This window comes from Bos grunniens, chromosome 24, assembly GCF_055505025.1.
Source record: "Bos grunniens cultivar Pamir isolate PY7600 chromosome 24, Bosgru_T2T1.0, whole genome shotgun sequence".
Lineage (NCBI taxonomy): Eukaryota > Metazoa > Chordata > Mammalia > Artiodactyla > Bovidae > Bos > Bos grunniens.
In genome coordinates, this window is record NC_141188.1 from 36,872,815 (window position 1) to 36,896,327 (window position 23,513).

Sequence of the window (23,513 nt, forward strand, 5' to 3'; positions counted from 1 at the left end):
CTGGGCCACTAACCTTTTCCTCCCTTGTCTTGCTTCCACCCATTCTTTAAGGTCTACTCTGAATCTCACTGGCCCATTGTGCTAAGCCTTCCCTGATGATCCGATTCCACACCAACAGACCCTGTATCTGAATGGCAATAAAATCAGCCTCTACAGATTGCCTCACTCTTTCCAAGATGTATCACATCATCATTGCGGTTAATCCTTATGACTGCTATTTCACACGTGAAAAAAATCGAGGCCCAGAGATGTCCAGTAACTTCCTTAGAGTCACACAGCTTATAAGGGACTAAGTGGGATTCCAGGCCAGGAGATCTAACTCCAACATCCATGCTTACTCTGTAATTCCACTTTGCCTCTCATTGAGTATTTCTTCTTCCTAAATATGGTTTCTTCCAAGAAAAATCCCTTGAGGATAAGAATTGTGTCTTTTTTCTTGTTAAGAGGACCAACTCATGGTCTGCTGGTCTTTTTATTTTTAATATTTATTTTTTATGGCTGGGTTGGGTCTTAGTTATGGCACGTGGGCTCTTTGTTATAGCACACAGGCTTCTCCCTAGTTGAGTTGCGTGGGCTCATTTGCTCCACAGCACGTGTGATCTTAGCTCCCTGACCAGGGATTGAACCTGAGCCCCTTGTGTTGGAAGGCAGATTCTTAACCACTGGATGACCAGAGAAGTCTCAGGACTATGTCTTCTTTATCTTTCTTTTATATTCATCATTCTTAGAGGTCTACCAAATACTTGTCATGTTTGGGGCAAACATGGATGTGGAAGGTCCAGAGATATATAGCTCATGACCGGGCCTCCGGGACAGGAAAGGAGAATAGAGTCCTGCCTGGTGCTCACGATGATGTCTACCAGTTTGACTGTAGGAAACACAACCCTTCATTGGTATCTGGAACTTCCCAGTAATACCAGGTACACTCCCCTGGGATGTAATAAAGACATTCCTACCTTGAACACTATTTCAGGTTTCATTACAAAAATCCTGTCTGGTGGGAAGGTGTTATCCTTGATTCTAACAACATCTACACAGTGTGTTCTGATGCTCATTTGCAAGCTTGATTACCCAGCTGTAATGCTACCCTGCAGAACTGAGCAGCAAGACAGACATCTGTGACTAGGAATGTTGTATTAGAGGAGGTTCTTACTGAGGAAGATTCAGATGTCTGTCTGTCTTCTTTAGCTGAAATCCCTTAAGGTAGCATCCAGCTGGGCAGGACCACAAAATAAGATTTTTCCTGTTCAGGGAATGTTCCAGAGAAAAAACAGCCCATAACTTAGAAGGTGGCTTCTGCCTGGACGATAAATAGTCCAGGACAGAGGGTGCACCAAGCTGTAACCGTCCAAGAATGGGCTTTTTGTAAGGTGGCTGACATGCTGCACAGTCACCACTAGCGTGCTGAACCTGTCTGGGTGACTCAGCAATTCTCTGACTTGTTCAGCAAATTCTCTGGAAGGAACTTAAGTTATATCCTAACTTGTATCTGCATAAGTGACATAAAAAGAGAACTAAAGAACAGTTGGGGCATCCCTGGTGGCTCAGATGGTAGAGAGTCCACCTGCAATGTAGGAGATCCAGGTTCGATCCCTGGGTTGGGAAGATCCCCTGGAGAAGGGAATGGCAACCCACTCCAGTATTCTTGCCTGGAGAATTCCATACACAGAGGTGCCTTCTGGGCCACACACAGTCCATAGGGTGGCAAAGAGTCAGACATGACCAAGTGACTAACACTAACACACATACACACAAAGAACAGTTTTAAAGAAAAAGCTATGGAGATGCTTTTGCAAACCCTGATAAATAATGGAGTTTCTGTTTTATTTCCTTCCAACTTCTCCTTCAGAAAAACCTCTTCCTTCACTGAATATCTTTTTTTGTTTCTTTCTTTTTTTTTTTTTTAAAGTGGAGTGAGTTTCTCCAGACTTCAAAGGGATGTGTGTGAAGGAAGAACTTATCTTTCTGCCTCTTACCATGTTGGGTCACCAGAATCTTATCAATAAGAAAGAGGAATCACTGTTCAAAGTAAAGAGAAAACACATCTGGAAAATATCAGTATTTGAGTTCATCAAGTATGTGTTTAAAGACAAAAACTGCATGTTGTATTATCTTCTTTTTGTCAGTAGACGCCTGAGGGATGGAGGCCTTGGAGTACAGAAAGAGGAATAAGAACATGGTCTTGACTCTGACTTGTCTCACACCCTCAATCTCATCCTCCTTTATCCTGGTGAGATACACCCAGAGCAGGCCAAGCGATCTTTGGGATTTTAAGCTTTCAGGTAGGGCCCTGAGTCGCAGCAATTGCCTTAGAGGTCACCGGGTAGTGATTGATTGCCTTTATAGAAGTCAGTCATAATTTACAATTCAACCATCCATCCATCTTCTCGTTAATTCACTCAGTAAACTTTATTGGGTCCCAATTATGTAGTATGAGCCACGTGCTAGTAGGAGATTTAATAAATAAAAGATAGCCTCTTGTCTTCTTGGAGCTTACAGTTTGGGTGGTGGGACAGACCCACTGGCCATAGTGATATAGTGCAACAGGGACTAGGGTGAAAAATGATGCCATGGGGACCAGAAGGTGGGCACCCAACTCAGCTCTCAGGGACTGCTTGTGGGACACGTGTCTGAGGGAGACACGATGGGAAAGAAGGAAGAGAAAGTCATGAGAAAAAGGTGGAGAAGAGGGAAAATGTGTTCCAGGCAAAGGGACCCACACAAACAGGCCAGAGCCGTGGCCTTTCCACTCTCATAAAAACAGAGGAAATATCTGTACTTTAAAAACAAACAAACAAAGCCCCCTCCTTTGGATCTATCTGTATAATTAAAGATTCTAGACTTTTTATTTTTTTCCCCAGAGGTAAAAATGACAAAATACCACATAGAGGTATTTCTTCAAACCTTTCTCATCTCTGTTTACTTTCGTGACATCACATAGAGCCCAGCCTTAAAGATACCAGTTAAATGACGGTTTGATTTCAAGCCTCTTCTTTATTTGAGTTCACTAGGGAAAGTTGTGGAGAAGTGAGTAATGACCTCAATAACCTAGTAAAGGAAGGTAGCCAGGCTGAGTTGCCTAAGACATAAAACACCGTCCTTTTCCCCATTGGGTTTCCTCCCCCTCCTCCCCCTCTCCTGCCTTCGCTATGATTTAATAGCCTTTCTTAACACTTGCTCTGTTAATCCTGGGTGAGATTAACTCATTGCAACTGGATAAAAAGGCCTGGTAATTTTCCATATTTCCACTGCCCAAGTTCATCAGTCAACACGCTATGGGAACACACACAATTTTCCATGGAAATAGGTTTAGAAGTGGACTCCATAAGCCTTGACTATATTATTTTTAATATGTTTTGCCATTCTCATGGCTAGAACTGTAAAAACAGTTATGAAGAAGCAAGGAAGAGAGAGTTCTTTGGACTGCAAGGAGATCAAACCAGTCAATCCTAAAGGAAATCAACCATGAATATTCATTGGAAGGACTAATGCTGAAGCTGAAGCTCCAATACTTTGGCCACCTGATGCTAAGAGCCAACTCATTGGAAAAGACCCTGATGCTGGGAAAGACTGAAGGCGAAAGCAGAAGGGGACAACAAAGGACGAGATGATTAGATGGCATTATCAACTCAACGGATGTAAGTTTGAGCAAACTCTGGGAGATAGTGAAGGACAGGGGAGCCTGGCGTGCTGTAGTCCACGGGGTTGCAAAGAGTTCAACACGACTTAGCAACTAAACAACAAGGAAGAGAGAGATTTAGCCGCTCTACTGGGCCCAACCCCAGAACAGGTGGCTCAGTTATATCATCTTTGCTCATCCCAAGCACCTTGAAGAATGACACCATGACTGTCATTTTACAGGTAAAAAGTCAGTAACACTGAGAGGTTACAATTCATACCCAGGTTACACAGCCACACAAGGACTTAGCGTAATTCCTGGCATGTCAACGAGCACTTAATAAACAGTAGCAATTGCTCTTCAAATGGTGGACTCAAGAACTGGACAGGGACCATTCTTATTCCAGTACACTGTTGTCTCAGGAAACCACTAAATCCTGGGAGGACAGTGGGAGGAGTTACAAGTTGGAGGGAATTCACTTTGCATCTTTCTGTCCCCAGGTCAAATCGATGGGGCAGGGAACAGAGATGGGAATGTGTGGAATTCTCCACTCTTAACCTGTCAGGGTAAAGATGAGCAGACCCCATGTCTGCCTCTCTCACTGAAACCAGACGACACGTCTGTTTCACGTGTCTCTGTAAGGCTTCCATGGCTGTTTTCTATAAGAGGGTTTACATAGTTCGTGACTCTGAATCAGGACACATTCACCTGTGGTGTCTGGAATGCCCGTGGGTGGTGGGGAGAACCAACCCACTTTATCTGCAAGTCTGGGGGATTCGGGCAAAAATCCTGCACCAATCTTAAACCAGACATGTTCAAAGAATGTCTGATAAGCCGTAAAGCACAGCTGACATGGTGCTGCCATCTCTGTGTTTCATTTCTACAGGGCAGTGTTTTTCTGGAGCTAGATAAACAACAGTGACCACAGTAAATGCGCTGAAGAGGAAAAAAGGGAATTATAAGGCCAGTCCTCGGGTGACGTAAGTCGTGTCTCTGGAGGTCTTATCCTCTGTCAATAGAGTTTTCCTGTGTGCTGACTCCAGGGTTTTTGTGGAGCCTCTTAAAGGTAAGATGAAAAAAGGCAGAGGAAGAGGGAGTATCTGGAAATAAGTAGGAAAAAGCAACAAAGAGGGAAAAAAATTACAACTCATAAAAGGACCATGATTATGGTTGAAATGACTCAAGAGGAATTGCTCCTTCTATCCTTTCAGATTCCACAGCTATAAGAAGCTCAAGACGTAAAGATGGAGCTTCAGAGGTTTAAGTTTTGCATCTGAATTGTATTAATGAACTCCTTCATGCCTGCAAATGTACTTGTGTTTTCAGGTGTAAATGAAGGAAAGGAAACTTGCTTTTTAGAAGGAAAAAGAAAACAGTACTTACCTTTGTATCCCAAAATGGCTACTGTGATGGTAAGCAAGGCACACAAAATGTATAACAGTATGATAGAAAGCTTCAGTGCCCAATTATTTTTACATTTGGTACATTGTGTTCCTTCTTGAATACCTGTAAGAAAAGGCAAATCTTAACAACAGTAATCAAAAACACCATTTCAGAAGTAAAATTTTGCATTTTGGTTTAAATACTATAAGAATATAGTTTTCACATATGCCTTTCTATAGGTTGAGTGGTATTTTAAAATCAAACATACTCACCGCTTGAGCAACACATTTAACACAACTTAAATATTGCCATTATGTTATTATAAACATATTTAATGCCTTGAAAATAGCACAGAACTTTGTTTCATAGAACAGTTTCCAAATCACATTCCATTATGATAAGATCTCTATATGACAAAAGACTTAAAACACCCAAATCTACCTGTTTCGGCCACTGTTGCACCAACAGTAATTCAAACACAACTAACCAAAAAAAAAATAAATAAAAGGGACTTTTCCCTTGACATTTGTTTCAGCGGTGTGCTTGAGTTAATTCCTACTGTTTTCAAGAGTCACTTGTCAAATTGGTAGGAATTTGGGGAGCTGGTTGTTAAATTGTTGGCAGCTTGAAATCAACCCTGGAGGGACTATTTACACCATGGAAATTTGCAAACACTATTCATAATGCCTTCACACATCCCAAATTGGTTTACCAGCATGCCACTGGCTATAATATAGTACATAACTTAATAATGTACTATAACTTACTATAGCAGAAAATATAGGTAATTTTAGGATTAAAATGCTCAATATATAGCCACTTTTGTACATTACATATATGCAGGAAACAGACACCGACCCTTATTTATCACAGTGATATGAATAACAACTAGGGAACAACCAGAAAAACCAGACATTTCTGATGGGAAGAGGTAAATTTTTATTGCTCACAGTTGAACTGTTTGAAAAACACTCTAGTCTAAGTGGTAAACCACCATCACTTCTGCAAGGGACTCCAGAAACTAACCCATAAAAAGGAAACTTGCCATAGTTTTATTAGAAACACAGAAGACAAAGGCTCTGGACACTTTAATGCGAAAATCACATTGTAAGGCATGTCGGGAAGGTCCTCCTCGCCCTGACTGGTTTTCCTATGTGGATCTCACTAATAGCGTCCCCCAGGAGCAATAGCACATAAAGGACTGATCTCCTAGAATTGTGCTCAATAACTTTTGATGGATAAATTGTGAAGATTAAGCCACAGCCGAAGTTCCTCCCCTTTGGTTTGTAATTTTACGCCTAGTGCCCTTCTTCAGTGAAAAGAGTCCTTCAGCTGTGTTTAATGCAAAATGATGAGAGAAACAGCATAGAACAATGCCTCAAATTTAACTTCCAGGGTTTAACCAATTCCTCCAGTGTTCTGGGTTATACACCCAAGGGGTGGGGGGCTCAAGCTCGCTCTTCCATGGCTTAGAGAAGTGATTCATGGCTTAGATTCTTCACCTTTCTTATTTCCATCCCTCAATACTACCACTATCCCATCCCACTGGATTCACCTGAAGGGCTCGTTAAAATACAGCCTTTCTAATTCAGGAAGTCTGAGAAGATGCCTGAGAATCTGAATTTCCACCAAGTTCCCAGGGGCTGTGATGCTGCAGGTCTGGCCATCGTGCGTTAGAACAATGCTTCTCAAGAAGTGCTCACAAATCACGTGGAAATGCAGATCTGATTCAGTAGGTCTGAGGTAGGAGCCAAGACTGCATTTCTAACTAGGTCTAGGAGATGCTTCACTGGAGGAACACATTTTGAGGCACTAAGGTTTGTTTTAGGAGATGGTTGTGCTGGATCAACCTTTGGTTAACCAGTCCCTTGAAGGTGAATCTGTAAAATGAGACGCATTGATCAAACAGACCTAGAGCTAACCAGCTTCTTAGTATCGTGTTTTTCTCGCTTCTTTTTCTCCTTTCCTTTCCATTCTCCTTCTTCCATCGCCACCTGGATGTTTCAGGGCCACCTCCTGTGTCCAAAACTGACATCGGTACCAGTCCTGCCAAGCCAGGTCTCCAACTTCCACCCAACTTACTTATTTCCATCCCTAAATACTACCACCATCCCAATCCTTCAGGTACTCAAACTCAGACATCTTGAAGTCTCCTCTTATAATTATTCTCTAATTCAATCAACCATCAGATATTTTTAATCTTCCTATAGATATTTTTGTCATGATCATCTCATCTACAGTTTATTGATGTTCACTTACTGGCAACCTGTTCCAGTATTCTTGCCTGGAGAATCCCATAGACAGAGGAGACTGATGGGCTACAGTTCATGGGATTGTGAAGAGTTAGACACAACTGAGCAACTAATACTTTCACTTTACTGCCTACTTGGTGCCAGACTCTGATCTAGGGACTTCACATAATCACCTTTCAAGCAGGGAGCAAGAGCTGAAAATGACATCCTATAAACATCATAGCTAGGATTTAAACCAGGGTCTGTCTGACTCCAAACGGCATGATATCTCCCCTACGTCACGGTGCCACTGCCTCTCTGGTCAAGCTTTCCTATCCATTTCCACGGCCCCAGTCCTAGTGTGAGATCTTCTCATCTCAGTGGAAGATTCCTCTTCCATTCCCACTGGAATCCAGCCTCACCCTGTAACAAAACACTGCTGACCTCATGAAGGTGCCAGAAAGAAAAAAATAAAACAAGAAAACTTTCAACGGTTCATTCTTAACTAAAGAATGAACACACACACAAACACGTTCATCCGCTCTTAAACTCTCTGTAATCCTGAGAGTTTAAAATGAAACAAAGTCCTCTTATACCCAGGCTTCCCAGGTGGCACTTGTGGTAAAGAACGTGCCTACCAATGCAGGAGATGTAAGAGACATGGGTTCAATCCCTAGGTCAAGAAGCTCCCCTAGAGAAGGGCATGGCAACCCACTCCATTATTCTTGCTTGGAGAATCCCAGGGACAGCGGAGCATGGCAGGCTACAGTCCATAGGGTCCCAAAGAGTTGGACACAACTGAAGTGACAGCACGCATGCAGAGTGAAGATATTTTTGGAATTGGGAGGGGAGAACAGGTAGAAGGAAATCAACCTTGAATATTCATCAGAAGGACTGATGCTGAAGTTGATGCTCTAATACTTTAGCTACCTGATGCAGAGAGCTGACTTATTGGAAAAGACCCTGATGTTGGGAAAGATTGAAGGCAGAAGGAGAAGGGGGTAGCAGAGGATGAGATGGTTGGATGGCAACACCGATTCAATGGACATGAACTTTTGCAAACTCTGGGAGATGGTGAGGGACAGGGAAGCCCGTCGTACTGCAGTCCATGGGGCTGTGAAGAATCAGACATGACTTGGCGACTGAACAACAACAAAAGCACAGGCAGACCCACAGACCTGCTGCATCTCATGTTCAGAAAGCAGTTAACATGCTTTGGTGGCAACTGTAAAACACAGGAGAGTAGACCCCGGGCTGCTGTGGGAAGACTAGTGACACTTCCATGGCTGCTGTGAGGTTTCATTCCTTTTGGGTTTTAGGACCCTGGCGGGGGGTGAACTTTTCACATCTCTCCAGGGCTATTTCTTACATTCCATTAGAAGAGCCTCAGAAGATTTGGTCAGAGGGGACATGACAGCAGATAACAGAATGTGGGGCTAGAGGGTTGCCTAGAGGTCACCTGGTCAAGCATCGTCCTGTTACTGATGGGGAGAGTGAGGCCAGATGCAGCAGAATCAGAAAGAATGCATCCTGATTCCTGGTGCGGGAGTCCTTCCCTCCCCTGACTGCCATGCCAGCCGGAGCTGGGTTTCTTCCTGGACACCTTGGTCTGACAGCTCTGCTCCCAGACAGTGTCACTGGCCCACATGCCAAAGAGCAGGGTCACTTCCTTGTGACATGCATTTCTCCTTGCTGACTCTCTCAGCATTTAATCAACATCAGATGGCACCTCCCGTCCCATTTGACACACTTTCTCTGTCTTGTTTTTTCTCCCTCCCGAGACTTATTTTTCATAAAAATTCTGTTTTATCATTCCCTTTCTGCCCTCCGCTGGGAGGACATCTGGCCAAACATACGGATGCCTACTACAAAGAAACCCTGCTGGCTCACGGAGCTGGGGGACCCCCTCCTCCTTGGACCTAGATGGTCACAGAAAACATTCAAGAGAGATATCCCCCTGTTACCAGCCTTTGTAGTGTTTGTTTTCTTAGCATTACTTTCCAGAGATGGGAGACTTGATTCCCACTGCAAGGGGCGGGTAGGAAGGGCAGGGAATGGATCGAGGCGAGGCTGCAGAGAAGAGATTCTAGCTCAGGAAGTGAAACTTCTGTGCCCCTCACCACCGAGAGAGCCAGTTTATTACAGAGCCTGGCCCAAATAGCACATCTGCAATTCAGCAGCCCACGGACAGAACGTGTCTGCAGGATCCATGCCCTCCCTCAGGCTACCCGCCTTGCTCTAGTCCCACTGAACTAGATTCTAGGCTCCTGTTCTGAATGCATCTTCCAGTGTCCAGGGCTGTATTATACAAAAAACACTGGGGAAGCCAAAGGAAGTCAGAATCCCTCTGGCTAACTCCTTGACTATTCCGTGGAAGTTCAGAATAGGCTGACAACTTGGTCCCCAGCCCACACACTCCAAGTTCCCTGATTCACCCTTATTTCCAACAACACATTTGTTTAAAGGGAGAAGATGGGGTTTGATGGGGCCGCCGATCAGGGGGTACTTAGCCGGTTGGAGAGAATACATTGAAACGCTGCAGGAATGATGGTGCAGAAGGCCAGAAAAATTGACCAGCAAAGAGAATTCCTTTCTGCTGTGGCTCTCCACAAAGAGCCCTCCCAAGTTCTGTGGTCCCAGCCCCAATCCAGTCTGTTTTTCTTATCTTTTTGGAAAACAAGAGTCTCTTTCATTATCTTATTTTTCGACCATTACCAAAGGAGTGCTCTCTGTTAACACGGATGCGTACCGATCAGCAAGCGGCCTTCCTCCCTATGTGAAGGCTGGTGCTGTGGGCGAGTGCAGGGCACTTCCCAGCTGTCTTAATTACCATAAGTGTCCAGAGCTCAGTGGTGTTGCCATAAAGATCATGTTACCACAGAGAAGCTCCAGAAAGCTGGTAGACGGCAAATTCAGAAAACCACAGGTTTTGATCTGAGTTTTTTTTTTTAATCTGAGTTTTATAGTAACCTTTTCATGTGGTTTTTTTATAGCTATTAATCTACTTCCTGGTGGCATATATTCCCATAAGCCCATGAGAATGATTTGGCCTTAACAGTAAAACTGATGATTTCAAATTCATCCCTATGATTAAAATGCCCTGAAAAGCAACAAAACAGTAAGAGTTAACATCCTAGTTACTTGGGATGTTGCGCAATATCACTAGAATAGCAGTTAAATACATAAAACATTTTATCCCATGAACAATTAGTTTTTCCTTATTATAAAGACTATTTACTAAATGATGGGATATGGGTTTAGCTAGTATTTTTTTTTAAATTAATAATGAGAATTTAGTTTCGAAAATACAAATCCCTGGAAACCTTACTAGGGGCTTCCCTGGTTGCTCAGATGGTAAACAATCCTCCTGCAATGCAGACCTGGATTCCATACTGGGCAGGGAAGATCTCCTAGAGAAGGGAATGGCAACCCCCTCCAATATTCTTGCCTGGAAAATTCCATGGACAGAGGAGTCTGGCGGGCTACAGTCCATGGGGTCGCAAAGAGTAGACATGACTGAGCAAACACATGGACACCTTACTATGCCAAGTTTCTTAAGCAATGCAGGGAATCATGATAACAGGAGGACAAGAATTAAAAACAAAATCACTTTCTGTGCAAAATAAAGCCTTACCACATCTCTATATTCATAAAGATGTATTCAAATCAGAAAAATAATTTACATGAGTTTTATGAATTTGAAATCTTTAGCATTCCTCCTGAGCTTATATTAATATTCTGCACATTTACTAAATGTACAGTTTCTTTCATTAATTTTTTTCATGTATATGCATGGGGCTTCCCTATTGATTCAGCAGTAAAGAATCCCCCTGCAATGCAGGAGGCACAAGAGACACTGGTTCAAACCCTGAGTTGGGAAGATCCCTGGAGAAGGAAGAGGTTAACCACTCCAGTATTCTTGGTTGGAAATCCCATGGACAGAGGAGCCTGGTGGGCTACGGTTCATGGGGTTGCAAAGAGTTAGATGTGACTGAAGCGACTAAGCACGCATATATGTATAAAAAGGGCAGCCAGTTCTGTTTTGGTTTTAATGTAAAAAGTATACATGCATTATTTGTTTAAAATTTATAATGTATACGTTGTCTGCTAAAAAAAGAATTGTTAAGGCCAAAAGCCAGATAATGATGCCACTCAGAACATACAATGTCTGCCAGGATGTATACTGTCTCAAAAGAATGCCATTACTTTCTCCTTGTAGTTTTATAATAAGAAATCCTTTATTATATGAACTGTAAACAAATGCCTTCAGTTCTGAGGAGAGGATTCCTCGCCCCGGGGGGCAGTTCATCCATCACGTCTCTTACATCTGCCCCTCGCGCTGGCCGCTTCCTCCTGGCCCTCTTCCTATTCATTTCATTCTATGGGCATGGAGTTTATTGTCAACCCTCCTAATGATACACTTCAGCAGCCCTGACTACTTCATTATCAACATCACCAAACAATGTCCTTCTGTGATCAGGCATTCAATGTTTTAATTAAAAGGACGCATGAAAATTCAGCTCCAGCTTGGGCCATTAGATTCTGCCGTATAATTGAGCTGGATACTTGGACTGCACAGGTATTTGGAGGAAAGCCACGAGATATTTGCTTAGTGGATGAGAGTTTGCTCTTGCAGCAAATGTGAAGAGGAATTGCTAAGGATGGTGGCCAGTCTAGAGGACCCGATGTGTGCCACGTACCCCTGCCCAGCTACTTTGTTGTTGAATCGTGTCCAACTCTGTGACCTGCATGGACTGTAGCCCGCCAGGCTCCTCTGTCCATGGGATTCTCCAGGCAAGAATACTGGAGTGTGTTGCCATTTCCTCCTCCAAGGGATCTTTTGATCCCTGGATCGAACCCTCGGTTCCTGCATTGGGAGGCAGATTCTTTTACCACTGAGCCACCAGGGAAGCCACACCCTTTAATAACCTTGCCAAGCAGGACTTCTGATCCCAATTTATAGATTTTTAGGAAAGTGGGGGTCAGCGAGGTTGAGTACCTAAGCCAGTAAGTGGCTGAGCTGGGAGCTAAACCCAAATGATCACAGGTTGCTCCTCCAAGGTTGCTGACCTCCAGAGGTGAAAGCAAAACAAAGCCAAGTGAAGTATGCCTAAAGAGATAAATCAGAGGAGGCAAACAGGTTACACTTGTGGAGTGTTCTGTTGAAACCCAGGGCTATAGAAACATCCTTTCAAATGCTGAGAGATGAGCCCTTCTCAGAAATGAAGAAACAGGGAATGAGATGGTTGGATGGCATCACCGACTCAATGGACATGAGCCTGAGCAAACTCTGGGAGATAGTGAAGGACAGAGAAGCCTGGCATGCTGCAGTTCATGGGGTCACAAAGAGTTGGATATGACTGAGCCACTGAACAGCAACAACAGAAACGAGCAGGAAAACCTAGTCTCCAGCAAGTTAACCATTACAGGCCTGAGGTTTCTACAGGCTATAATTTCTCTTCCTATTCTATGGTGACATACTTGAGCAGCAAGTTTATTCCACTCTAAATAAATCCTCATTATCTCTTGGAGGGATCAGGACTGGCTTGGAGGTTTGGCTGGTAAGGTCTGTTGGCCCCTCGGAGGAATCGTCCCCCAGTGGTGGTGAAATTTCTGGAATGGAGTGGCCTGGGAAGAGAAGATGATTTTAGTCTTAAAAAAATATTTTTATTTATTTATTTGCATGTGTTGAGCCTTAGTTGCAGCACATGGGATCTTTAGTTACAGCATGCCAGATGTTTTAGTCAACTCTTAGCTGTGGCATGTGGAATCTAGTTCCCCAACCAGGGATTGAACCTGGGTCCCCTACGTTGGGAGCACAGAGTCTTAGCCACTGGATCACCAGGGAAGTCCCTGAGAAGGTAGATTTATACTCAGTAATTTCAAGGTAAACTATGAGGCATGCAGAGCCTTGAGCTTGAAACCAAAACAAGCTGGTTGCCCCTGTTGAGTTTTCTTCTAAAGTTCTAGTTCACTGAAATAGAAGCTTTAAAAGTCAATGGCTAACCCATCTACGGACCCAAATAGTTGCTGGTGGTTCCAGGCTGCAGGAGTTGGGTGAGATAAGTTAGTGGAAAGGAAGGAAGGGAAATAAGCCTTTATTAAGTGGTAATAAAAAGTGAATGTATCAAGCAGGTTTCCCTGGTGGCTCCGTGGTAAAGAATCTCCTGCCAATGCAGGAGACACAGGTTCAATCCCTGGCCCAGGAAGGTGCCACATGCTGCGGAGCAACTAGGCTCGTGTGCCACAACCACTGAGCATGTGCTCTGGAGCCTGGGAGCCGCAACTGCTGAAGCCCGCGCACCACAATGAAGACTGGCCACCACTCGTTGCAGCTAGAGAAAAGCCTGTACAGCATGAAGACCCTGCGCAGCGAAGAAATAAAATAAATACAATGAGTAAAAAACTAACATCTAGCCTCTTAACCCCCCTTTTTGAAAAAACCTACTTGGAGAACTTTAGACAAATCCAACTCTTTTTACAAACACCAGCTTGACCCCGTGGCTCGGAAATCCACTGCCACACTAACAGCTCCAGGTGGTCTGGAGTAGTCACGGTGCTCACTGCTACCATCCTCTGACCATGCAGGTCCTTAGAAGCTCACAGTCCGGAGGAGGGCGGTGGTCGACTCAGCCAGTGTCCATCTTACTAGCGAGGGAACTGCAGCCCAGTGAACTTGACCGCCCTCCCAGGCTGGCCCTGGCTTCAAGACTCAGGTCTCTGAATTCTCCACCTAAGTTCTTTAAATCCCAAAACACAGCCCACCATACTTCTTTGTTACCATATCCTATTTATTCAAGAAACAAGGATGTAGCATGTAGTCTGTACCACGCACTGGGTATCACGGTGAACAAAACAGATGACAATCTCTGTCCTCATAGAACTTACACGAGAGTGGGAGGCTATTTTAATTGCTCTTGTTGTTTAGTTGCTAAGTCGTGTCTGACTCTCTTGCGACCCCATGGACCGTAGCCCACCAGGCTCCTCTGTCCATGGGACTGCCCAGGCAAGAATACTGGAGTGGGCTGCCATTTCCTTCTCCAGGGAAAGCAAGAAATGGACAGAGGCCGTGTGGCGAGCAGGTGGATGGCAGTGGAAGCAGGCGGTCAGAGAAGGCTTCGGGGAGGAAGATCTGAGCCCAAGCTGGAAGGAGCACGGGGTGCCTGGGCTGGGTGCTCACAGCGCGCCCTCAGGGTCTGCCTGCTTCCTTTCCACATCCCAAGATTGGCCCTCCATCTCCCTGCAACACTCTTCTCTTACCAAATGCCTTCTTCTAAAAAACAAAACCTTCGTCATAAGTTTCCTCCTGGATGAATCCTCTCCTAATGAGCCTCCCCCAAGCCCTGAACCCCCTCGGTTCTTCTGAAAGTCACATGATATAAATCTATTAGGTTCATTTGTGTGGTTTTCAAATAATTCAAATGCCATCATCTTGGCTACCACCCCGGTGTGTGTGCGTGTTAGTTTGCTGAGTCGTATCCGGCTCTTTGTGACTCCATGGACTGTAGCCCGCCAGGCTCCTCTGACCATGAAATTTTCCAGGCAAGAATACTGGAGTGGATTGCCATGTCCTCCTCCAGGGGATCTTCCCAACCCTGGGATAGAGCCCGGGTCTCTCACCCTGCAGGCAAATTCTGGCGGTCTGAACCACCAGGGAAGCCCACCACCCTGGCAAGGGAATGCAATTGTTCTGGAGGGCTGCTTTTGCCTTTCTCTGAACAAACCAAACGCCTCCTCTACCCACTATACGCCCTGCAGGTTCACATACATGAGCCTGGAGCGTAGAGCCCACCATGGACACACGTGCTGTCACCCCTCAGCCGGCCCCAGTCACATGACTGGCAATAGCGCCACGTATGAGGCTTTCACAACCTTCTCCCCCACTTTCTGGCCAGCTTCCTGTGTGACAAGGGACACGCCGAGCTCGGTGTCCTGGAGGCCAGGGTGTAGTCGTCCTGGGAGAGGCATTCAGTTAAGGGTCAAAATACAGACACACAGGACACCTTACAACCAAACAAGCAGGAAGCCCGGGCTCCAGAGCAAGCATTTTCTTTTCACCACTGGAGGGGAGGGCAGTGCAGTGGGATTTACTAACCAAAGAAATGCAGATCTATAGACCCTTCTGGTTTGCAAGGCTGTGTCTGGCATCCCTCAGCTCTCACAGAACTAAACCCGACAGAACAGAGGTGAGAAAGCAAACTCACAGCCCGAAACTTGCCTTGAGCGTGTTTGCTTTTACAGTGTCATTTGGGGGCAGCTGAGCGGGCAAGTCTCAGTTAATGATAGTGTGTTTGTTGTTTATCACTGAAGCAGTGTTGGGGCATGTGGAAATTATGCTTCAGAGCAGGTGCTGGAAAAAAATAAAAAAGACAATCCATGCTTCTCTCACAGACCTACTTGATTTTTTTTTTCAAACCAACAAAACTACTGCTTTGATGAAAAGAAAAAAAAGGACCTTAGTGTCAGTGAAAATACCAATCAGCCCAACACACACTCTTCATTTCTGTGTGAATATGTTTTCTACTTTCTTCAAGTGAAGACGAGAGCTGAGGACACTTGAATTAAGGGAAAAGTGAGCCAAGACAAAGAGTTGACTCATTGGAAAAGACCCTGATGCTGGGAGGGATTGGGGGCAGGAGGAAAAGGGGACGACAGAGGATGAGATGGCTGGATGGCATCACCGACTCGATGCACATGAGTTTGGGTGAACTCCGGGAGTTGGTGATGGACAGGGAGGCCTGGAGTGCTGCAATTCATGGGGTCACAAAGAGTCAGGCACGACTGAGCAACTGAACTGAACTGAGCCAAGACAGAGAGACAGATTTTTACTGTCGGAGTTTTAAAGGAATTATCTGTTCCTTGAGGAAGGCAATCTTGGTTCAGAAGCTTGAAGAGAAGTTGATCGATTTGAAATGACCCAGATGCAGGGCGGCAGGGGAAAGCTGGTAAAAAATAAGTAATGAGGAAAATGAGAAGGATCTATTGTACAGATCACAGGATGAGTTGTGAGGGGGGTGTGGTCCCTAGATTTGGTGAAGAGCATCTGTTCACCAGCTTGGTATTCACATTTGTGATTAAAAATGGACAAAGGACATACAAAGGAAGAAATCTTTGTATGGGGCATTCAGCCCTGGGTGTAGAAGTCAAAGGAAAGAAACTGGAAAATAAAAGTGGAGAATCACTACACTAGAAAGTCAGGAGGCATGCAACCAATTACAAGTAAATGTAAAGTAAGTGGGAAAGTACATGCTTATTAACATTGCCATGCCTTTGTAAACAGTTCATAAATGAGTGTTAAATTTAGAAATCTGTTTAAAGCTGAAACAACTAGATGAAAAGATGGATAAGTACATGTATGTGTATGTATACACACATATACACTCATGGACAGAGGAGCCTGGGGGGCTACAGTCCATGGGGTTGCAAAGAGTGGGACGCGACAGGGTGACTGAGTAGGCAACACACACAGTGACTTTCTTCAGACAGTAGAGATGCTTTTTAAAAAGCATTTCCAAAGCGAAAATCAAATTCATGATTTCCCATCATTTCTCAGGGCTGAGCTGGAGCCAGCTTACTCCAGCTGCTTATATCTCCTCACATTTTAAAGATGGTTCAGTAGTAAAGAAACTGCCTGCCAATGCTGGAGACACGGGTTCAATCCCTGGGTCAGGAAGATCCCTGGAAGAGGAAAAGGCAACCCACTCCAGTATTCTTGCCTGCAGAATTCCATGGACAGAAGAGCCTGGTGGGCTCTAGTCCATGGGGTCGTAAAGAGTCGGACATAACTGAGCGACAGTATGTAGTGCTTAGGATAAAATCATTTAATTGTATTTCATGCTCAAAGAAATGAATCTTATTGCCCAAATGGCCCAACACTCCTCATTAGGGTTGTAAATTGGTTAAACAGACTGAAAGAAGAAGAGGCTTTGGACAAGTTTCTTGGGACAACAATGTCCAATCTGCACCCAGCTCAGGATTTTCCCCAGTACTCCAGTGAAGGTGGAATTTAGAATTAATAGCAGGATCACCCACCAGGGAGTCATTCATATATTTTATTTCTACTATGCAGCACCTATCGGTTTACATAAACTCCCAGAAACCTGTATATAGTTTAGAATACAGTGTGGGTTCATTGCTTATTATTCTTTAAATTATTCTTTAAAATCCATGTACCTATGGACACCTTATCTTTGACAAAGGAGGCAAGAATATACAATGGAGAAAAGACAATCTCTTTAACAAGTGGTGCTGGGAAAACTGGTCAACCACTTGTAAAAGAATGAAACTAGAGCACTTTCTAACACCATACACAAAAACAAACTCAAAATGGATTAAAGATCTAAAGTAAGACCAGAAACTATAAAAATCCTAGAGGAGAACATAGGCAAAACACTCTCCGACATAAATCACAGCAGGATCCTCTATGACCCACCTCCCAGAATGTTGACAATAAAAGCAAAAATAAACAAATGGGACCTAATTAAAAGCTTCTGCACAACAAAGGAATCTATAAGCAAGGTGAAAAGACAGCCTTCAGAATGGGAGAAAATAATAGCAAATGAAGCAACTGACAAAGAATTAATCTCAAAAATATACAAGCAACTCCTGCAGCTCAATTGCAGAAAAATAAATGACCCAATTAAAAAATGAGCCAAAAGAACTAAACAGACATTTCTCCAAAGAAGACATACAGATGGCTAACAAACACATGAAAAGATGCTCAACATCACTCATTATCAGAGAAATGCAAATCAAAACCACTATGAGGTACCATCTCACGCCAGTCAGAATGGCTGCGATCCAAAAGTCTACAAGCAATAAATGCTGGCGAGGGTGTGGAGAAAAGGGAACCCTCTTACACTGTTGGTGGGAATGCAAACTAGTACAGCCACTATGGAGAACAGTGTGGAGAGTCCTTAAAAAACTGGAAATAGAACTGCCATATGACCCAGCAAACCCATTTCTGGGCATACACCCCGAGGAAACCAGAATTGAAAGAGACAGGTGTACCCCAATGTTTATCACAGCACTGTTTATAATAGCCAGGACATGGAAGCAACCTAGATGTCCATCAGCAGATGAATGGATAAGAAAGCTGTGGTACATATACACAATGGAGTATTACTCAGCCATTAAAAAGAATACATTTCAATCAGTTCTAAGGAGGTGGATGAAACTGGAGCCTATTATACAGAGTGAAGTAAGCCAGAAAGAAAAACACCAATACAGTATACTAATACATATATATGGAATTTAGAAAGATGATAACAATAACCCTGTATGCAAGACAGCAAAAGACACAGATGTATACAACAGTCTTTTGGACTCTGTGAGAGAGGACAAGGGTGGGATGATTTGGGAGAATGGCATTGAAACATGTATATTATCATATGTGAAATGAATCACCAGTCCAGGTTCGATGCATGATACAGGATCCTCAGGGCTGGTGCACTGGGACGACCCAGAGGGATGGGATGGGGAGGGAGGTGGGAGGGGCGTTCAGGATGGGGAGCACATGTACACCCGTGCTGGATTCATGTCAATGTATAGCAAAACCAATACAATATTGTAAAGTAATTTGCCTCCAATTAAAATAAGTAAATTTATATTAAATAAATAAATAAGAAGATGTGTCCTGATCAAAAGAGGTTTAAGGAATGTATCAACCAAATAACAATTTGTAAATCTTGCTTAAATTCTATTTTAAAAAACCAACAGTTTTTAAAAATCAACACTTTAAAAAGTTTCTATCTTTAGGAGATAAAAAAATAAAATAAAATAAAATCTCTTACTGTAAAGCAGTCCCTGTTGGTTAAGAAGATGCTGTTGTCTTTAGCGGCCACTATACAATGTGATATGGGCTTCCCTGGTGGCTCAGTTGGTAAAGAATCTGCCTGTAATGTAACAGACCCAGGTTCAATCCCTGGGTCAGGAAGATCCCCTGGAGAAGGGAATGGCTACCAAGGCAGTATTCTTGTCTGGAGAATTCCACGGACAGAGGAACCTGGTGGGCTGCAGTCCATGGGGTCACAAAGAGTTGGACATGACTGATAGACTTTTACTTTTACTACTTCACCATGTGATGCAGGGACAGGCTTTACTGGCAGACCAAGGATGCACCCAGCCACCTTCTAGAATAAGGCCTGAGCATTGCTCTTCCTTCTTGGGGGAGCCAAGCTTCCCAACCTTACTGTTGGAAAAGCCACTTGAACCTCAGGTCCTACTGATGACAGGCCAGCAGTATCATCTCATGAGCACAAAGAGAGCACTATTTCATTGACTTCACGTTATGCGTGGCCTTGGAGAGGGACTGAAAAAGAAGGATTCAGTGATTTACAAAACATCCATTGCTAAATGTGGAATCAGATGAAGTCTGGACTGCATAGCTCCAGCTCCTTTGCGACGCTCCTTCCTGCTGGAAAGCAGTTGTGTTACAGCTGCAGAACTAGTAAAGACAACCAGCCACCTGTAAATACAACCAACTGGTTGCCCTGAAACAATCTGTCCCTTTATACAGCACTTAGGGGAAACAACACCTAATGAACAACACCTAGTAAGGAAGAGGAACATATACTACAGTAAAAGGAAAAATCCCACTCACAGCCATGGTTATGACAGTGCTTATAAAATTAGATGTACTAATTTATTAGGGTAGACAGTGTACCCAAATGACTGTATGATTGCATTTTTATTAATTTTTATCCATAGGACTGTTACATAGGAGTTAATCTTCCCAACTTTGAGCTTGGCAGGAAGATCTGTCTGTTTCTCCTCCTGCTTACTTCCCAGACACACATCCCACTCAGGGGCACAAAGCACTGAAGAGAAATGTTTATCCAAATGGAGTTGGAAACGTCAGGGGCTCCAAGTGGACCCTGGGGCTCTGAGAAGGCCCCTTCTTTTAATGGCTTCTGCTGTATAGGCCCAGGGGAGGATGGGAAGAATCACAGAGTAGGGGATGGAGACAAGATCTTTTTTTAAGAAAAGAGAAAGGCTTGTGATTATCTAGACAGAATAGGTTGTCTGAGGCAGTATAGTCAAAGCTATGGTCTTTCCAGTAATCATGTACAGATGTGAGTGTCGGACCATAAAGAAGGCTTAGCACCAAAGAACTGATGCTTTCAAACTGCGGTGCTGGAGAAGACTTGAGAGTCCCTTGGATGGTAAGGAGATCAAACCAGTCAATCCTGAAGGAAATCGACCCTGAAAATTCACTGGAAGGATTGATGATGAAGCTGAAGCTCAAATACTTTGGCCACCTGATGTGAAGAACTGACTTATTGGAAAAGATTCTGATGCTGGGAAAAACTGACGGTAGGAGGAAAAGGGGGTGACAGAGGATGAGATGGTTGGATGGCATCACCAACTCAATGGACAAGAGTTTGAACAAGCTCCAGGAGATAGTGAAGGACAGGGAAGCCTGGCGTGCTGCAGCCCACGGGGTCGCAAAGAGTCGGACATGACTTAGCAACTGAATAGCAACAAAAAAAGGAAGAGCAGAACAGGGAGAGCTGTGGCCACAGGGAAATGAAAGTAATCAACAACAGGCTTTAACAAAATAGACTGTAAGTAAGGTTCCTACCATCAAGTCATTCTTGTCCCAACAAGCTGGGAAACCCTGAGGTGAAGTGTCTATGATTTGTTCACTGGAGCACAGAGGTGATACAGATTATTTCTGATGATAAAAAGTGCTTTCTAGAGAGTGAAGGACAAGCAAACTAGAACATGAAAGGAGTATCTACACAATAGTCATGTAAATTATTATATGACACCTAGGGCAAAATTAAACCAGCACGGCAGGCAGAGAAATGAGTGCCAATACTAAGATCCACTGTCAAAATGCAGGGATTCTTATTTACCGAATGGCCAACCTGCTTCCATATTAAGGTATTATACCTGCACACCTTCCCAGGTGACTCAGTGGTAAAGAATCTGCCTGCAGTGTGGGGAACCTGGGTTTGATTTGGGTTGGGAAGATCCCCTGGAGAAGGGAATGGCAACCCACTCCAGTATCCTTGCCTCGAGAATCCCATGAACAGAGGAGCCTGGCGGGCTGCTGTCCATAGGGTCACAAAGAGTCAGACACGACTTAGTGACTAAACACATTCACTTTTCAGGCTTTTTAAGCTAGGGCAGATCAATAACTTTCTGTCTTTGCATCTGCACCTTCTTCTTGTAAGTCCTGCCACAACTCCTGCCAGACAGAATGCTCTCAACCACTTCTGGTTTGGTGCCCCCAGAGTAGAATGGGTTTTTGTTCAAATAAACTCTTAACATTCTTCATATGCCTCAGTTTACCTCTGAATAGTTCATTCAAGTCAGAGAGGAGCCCAGACCATGTCTCCCCTGTGACGAGGACAAAACCTGTTGGCGGTGGTGGTGGATGGACACAAAGACAGAATCCGTAGCCAGGGCACTTTTCATCGGTTTCCTCCTAACTTCCCATCTTGATGAAAAATGTGAAATTTCTCTGCATGCTTCTGACAGTCACCTTTCCCCCTCCACAGTGATCAGTAAGGGGGTCTGCAGATGCTTCCAGCTGAGACAGGAGGAGAAGACACCCAGCGAGAGGAAAGGTGCGGGGAGGCGGTGTGGACATACAGCTGGAGTCAGACAAGACTGGGACTATTTCCTTAGCCACACTGATGAAGGGTTTCTACCAGGTCCTTAGTGAGGAGCAACTGGAACCTGATATCAAAACCCACTGTATGTCCTTCCTAGTTTATTGTATATAATTAAGTACCACCAACTGTGCAGGCTTTGCATTCCAGGGCATGGGATCAGTCATTCTCAACAATCCTTTTGTTGACTTCCTTAAGTCCCAGCTAAGAAGCCCTTGAGGGCTTCCCTGAACTGGGAGGAACTGATCACCATGGTAGAACTCTAGTGCCCAGGAATGCCCCCCTATTCCCCCCTCCACCTCACCCCCATCATCTCTGCCCAGTGTGCTTCATGGCACAGGCACAGGGGAGCATCAGACAACAGACACACCAGGCGCATGCCTTGCCTCCAACTGCAGAAGAGGCCAGTGCGCGGCCATGTGACTAGGAATGCATATTTCTATCACCATACTATGCAAAGTCGCTAGGCCTTCCTGTTAAATCCCCCTCTTAGCTCCCCTTCTGAGCCTGGACCTTGTCTAGTGTGTGGGCCCTGCTCTACCAAGGACCCAAGGGGATTGGGAGGGTGGTCTTCCAAATACCTCAGGCCTAGGCTGCTGTTTCGAACCACTTGGCTCATGTAAAGCTTTGCTAGAATTGGAGGTGTTTCAAAGGCAATGAAGAGCATATGAGAACAAATGATCTAATACAGAGAGTGAATTCCTGGAGACTTAGTCACTGAGCAAGGAAGCAAAACAGACCTTGAGTGATGGTACACCTTGAGGACCTTGAAAAGACATCGTCTGAGGGACCATAATTTATCCTATAATTTATCCATAATTTATCCTATTTATTCTATCTTGGGAACACTATAAGCAATATTTGTCAAATATAGATTTTACAGATTCTTAATATTTAGGGAACAAAAAGTTCCCTTTAAACCCCTTTATCAAATGTGTACATTTTCACATGCTTGCACACAGGTTATACCATGTTGCAAATATGGCCTACAATTGTGACAAAGTCATTCGATGAATAAGCAACATGAACACTATGACCTAGCCCCACAAAAATGTGCACAGACATCCATTTGGACACACTTTCAAGAGGTCCATGGGCTTCAGTTGCTACTCACAGACATGGGGCTAGAACTAGTGATGCTTGACCTCTCAGGGAATGTATAAGGATGGTATAGTCCTTTCCCACAAGAACGGATCAGTGTTGGTAAGTTGTCGGTCATACAGACACACTTCTATCCCCCGTGGAATAGGATGGAGGGGCAATTCCATTGACGAAAATCCTCTCTCACCTTTCCTCCCTGTTGATTCTCTTGATTGTGCAGCCCAAGCAATATTTACTTACAAGTCCCTGATCCCAATAACTAACTCAACACAACAACATACGAATCACAAGTGTAGACCACAGTTGTCTATGGAGCCACTTAAGTAGCATCATCAAGACAACCCAATGCAGAGAGATAGCAAAGGACAGAATCATCCGGAAGAGAGGAGGAGGCTGGACGTGGATACAAGAGGAGTTGGGGAAAGTTCACCTGTTGTTGAAAATCAGCAAGTACATCACTGACAGTGGAGGGCCAGATGTCCTGTTAAGAAATGTCCTACTTAAACAGTCTCAAAAAGTTGGCAGCTGTCCTTGTGGGAACCAACAGCAGGAGCAGCA

General features: G+C 44.2%; 1 protein-coding gene across 2 annotated transcripts in view; it reads right to left on the bottom strand.

Moving 5' to 3' along the window:
* COLEC12 (collectin subfamily member 12) overlaps positions 1 to 23,513 on the bottom strand; it is a 185,262-nt gene that overhangs the window by 34,746 nt on the left and 127,003 nt on the right. For both annotated transcript variants that reach the window (XM_086373033.1, XM_086373034.1), the window contains one exon: positions 5,003 to 5,125. In XM_086373033.1, coding sequence (XP_086229159.1) covers positions 5,003 to 5,125 — 123 coding nt within the window. The remainder of the gene's footprint in view (positions 1 to 5,002; positions 5,126 to 23,513) is intronic.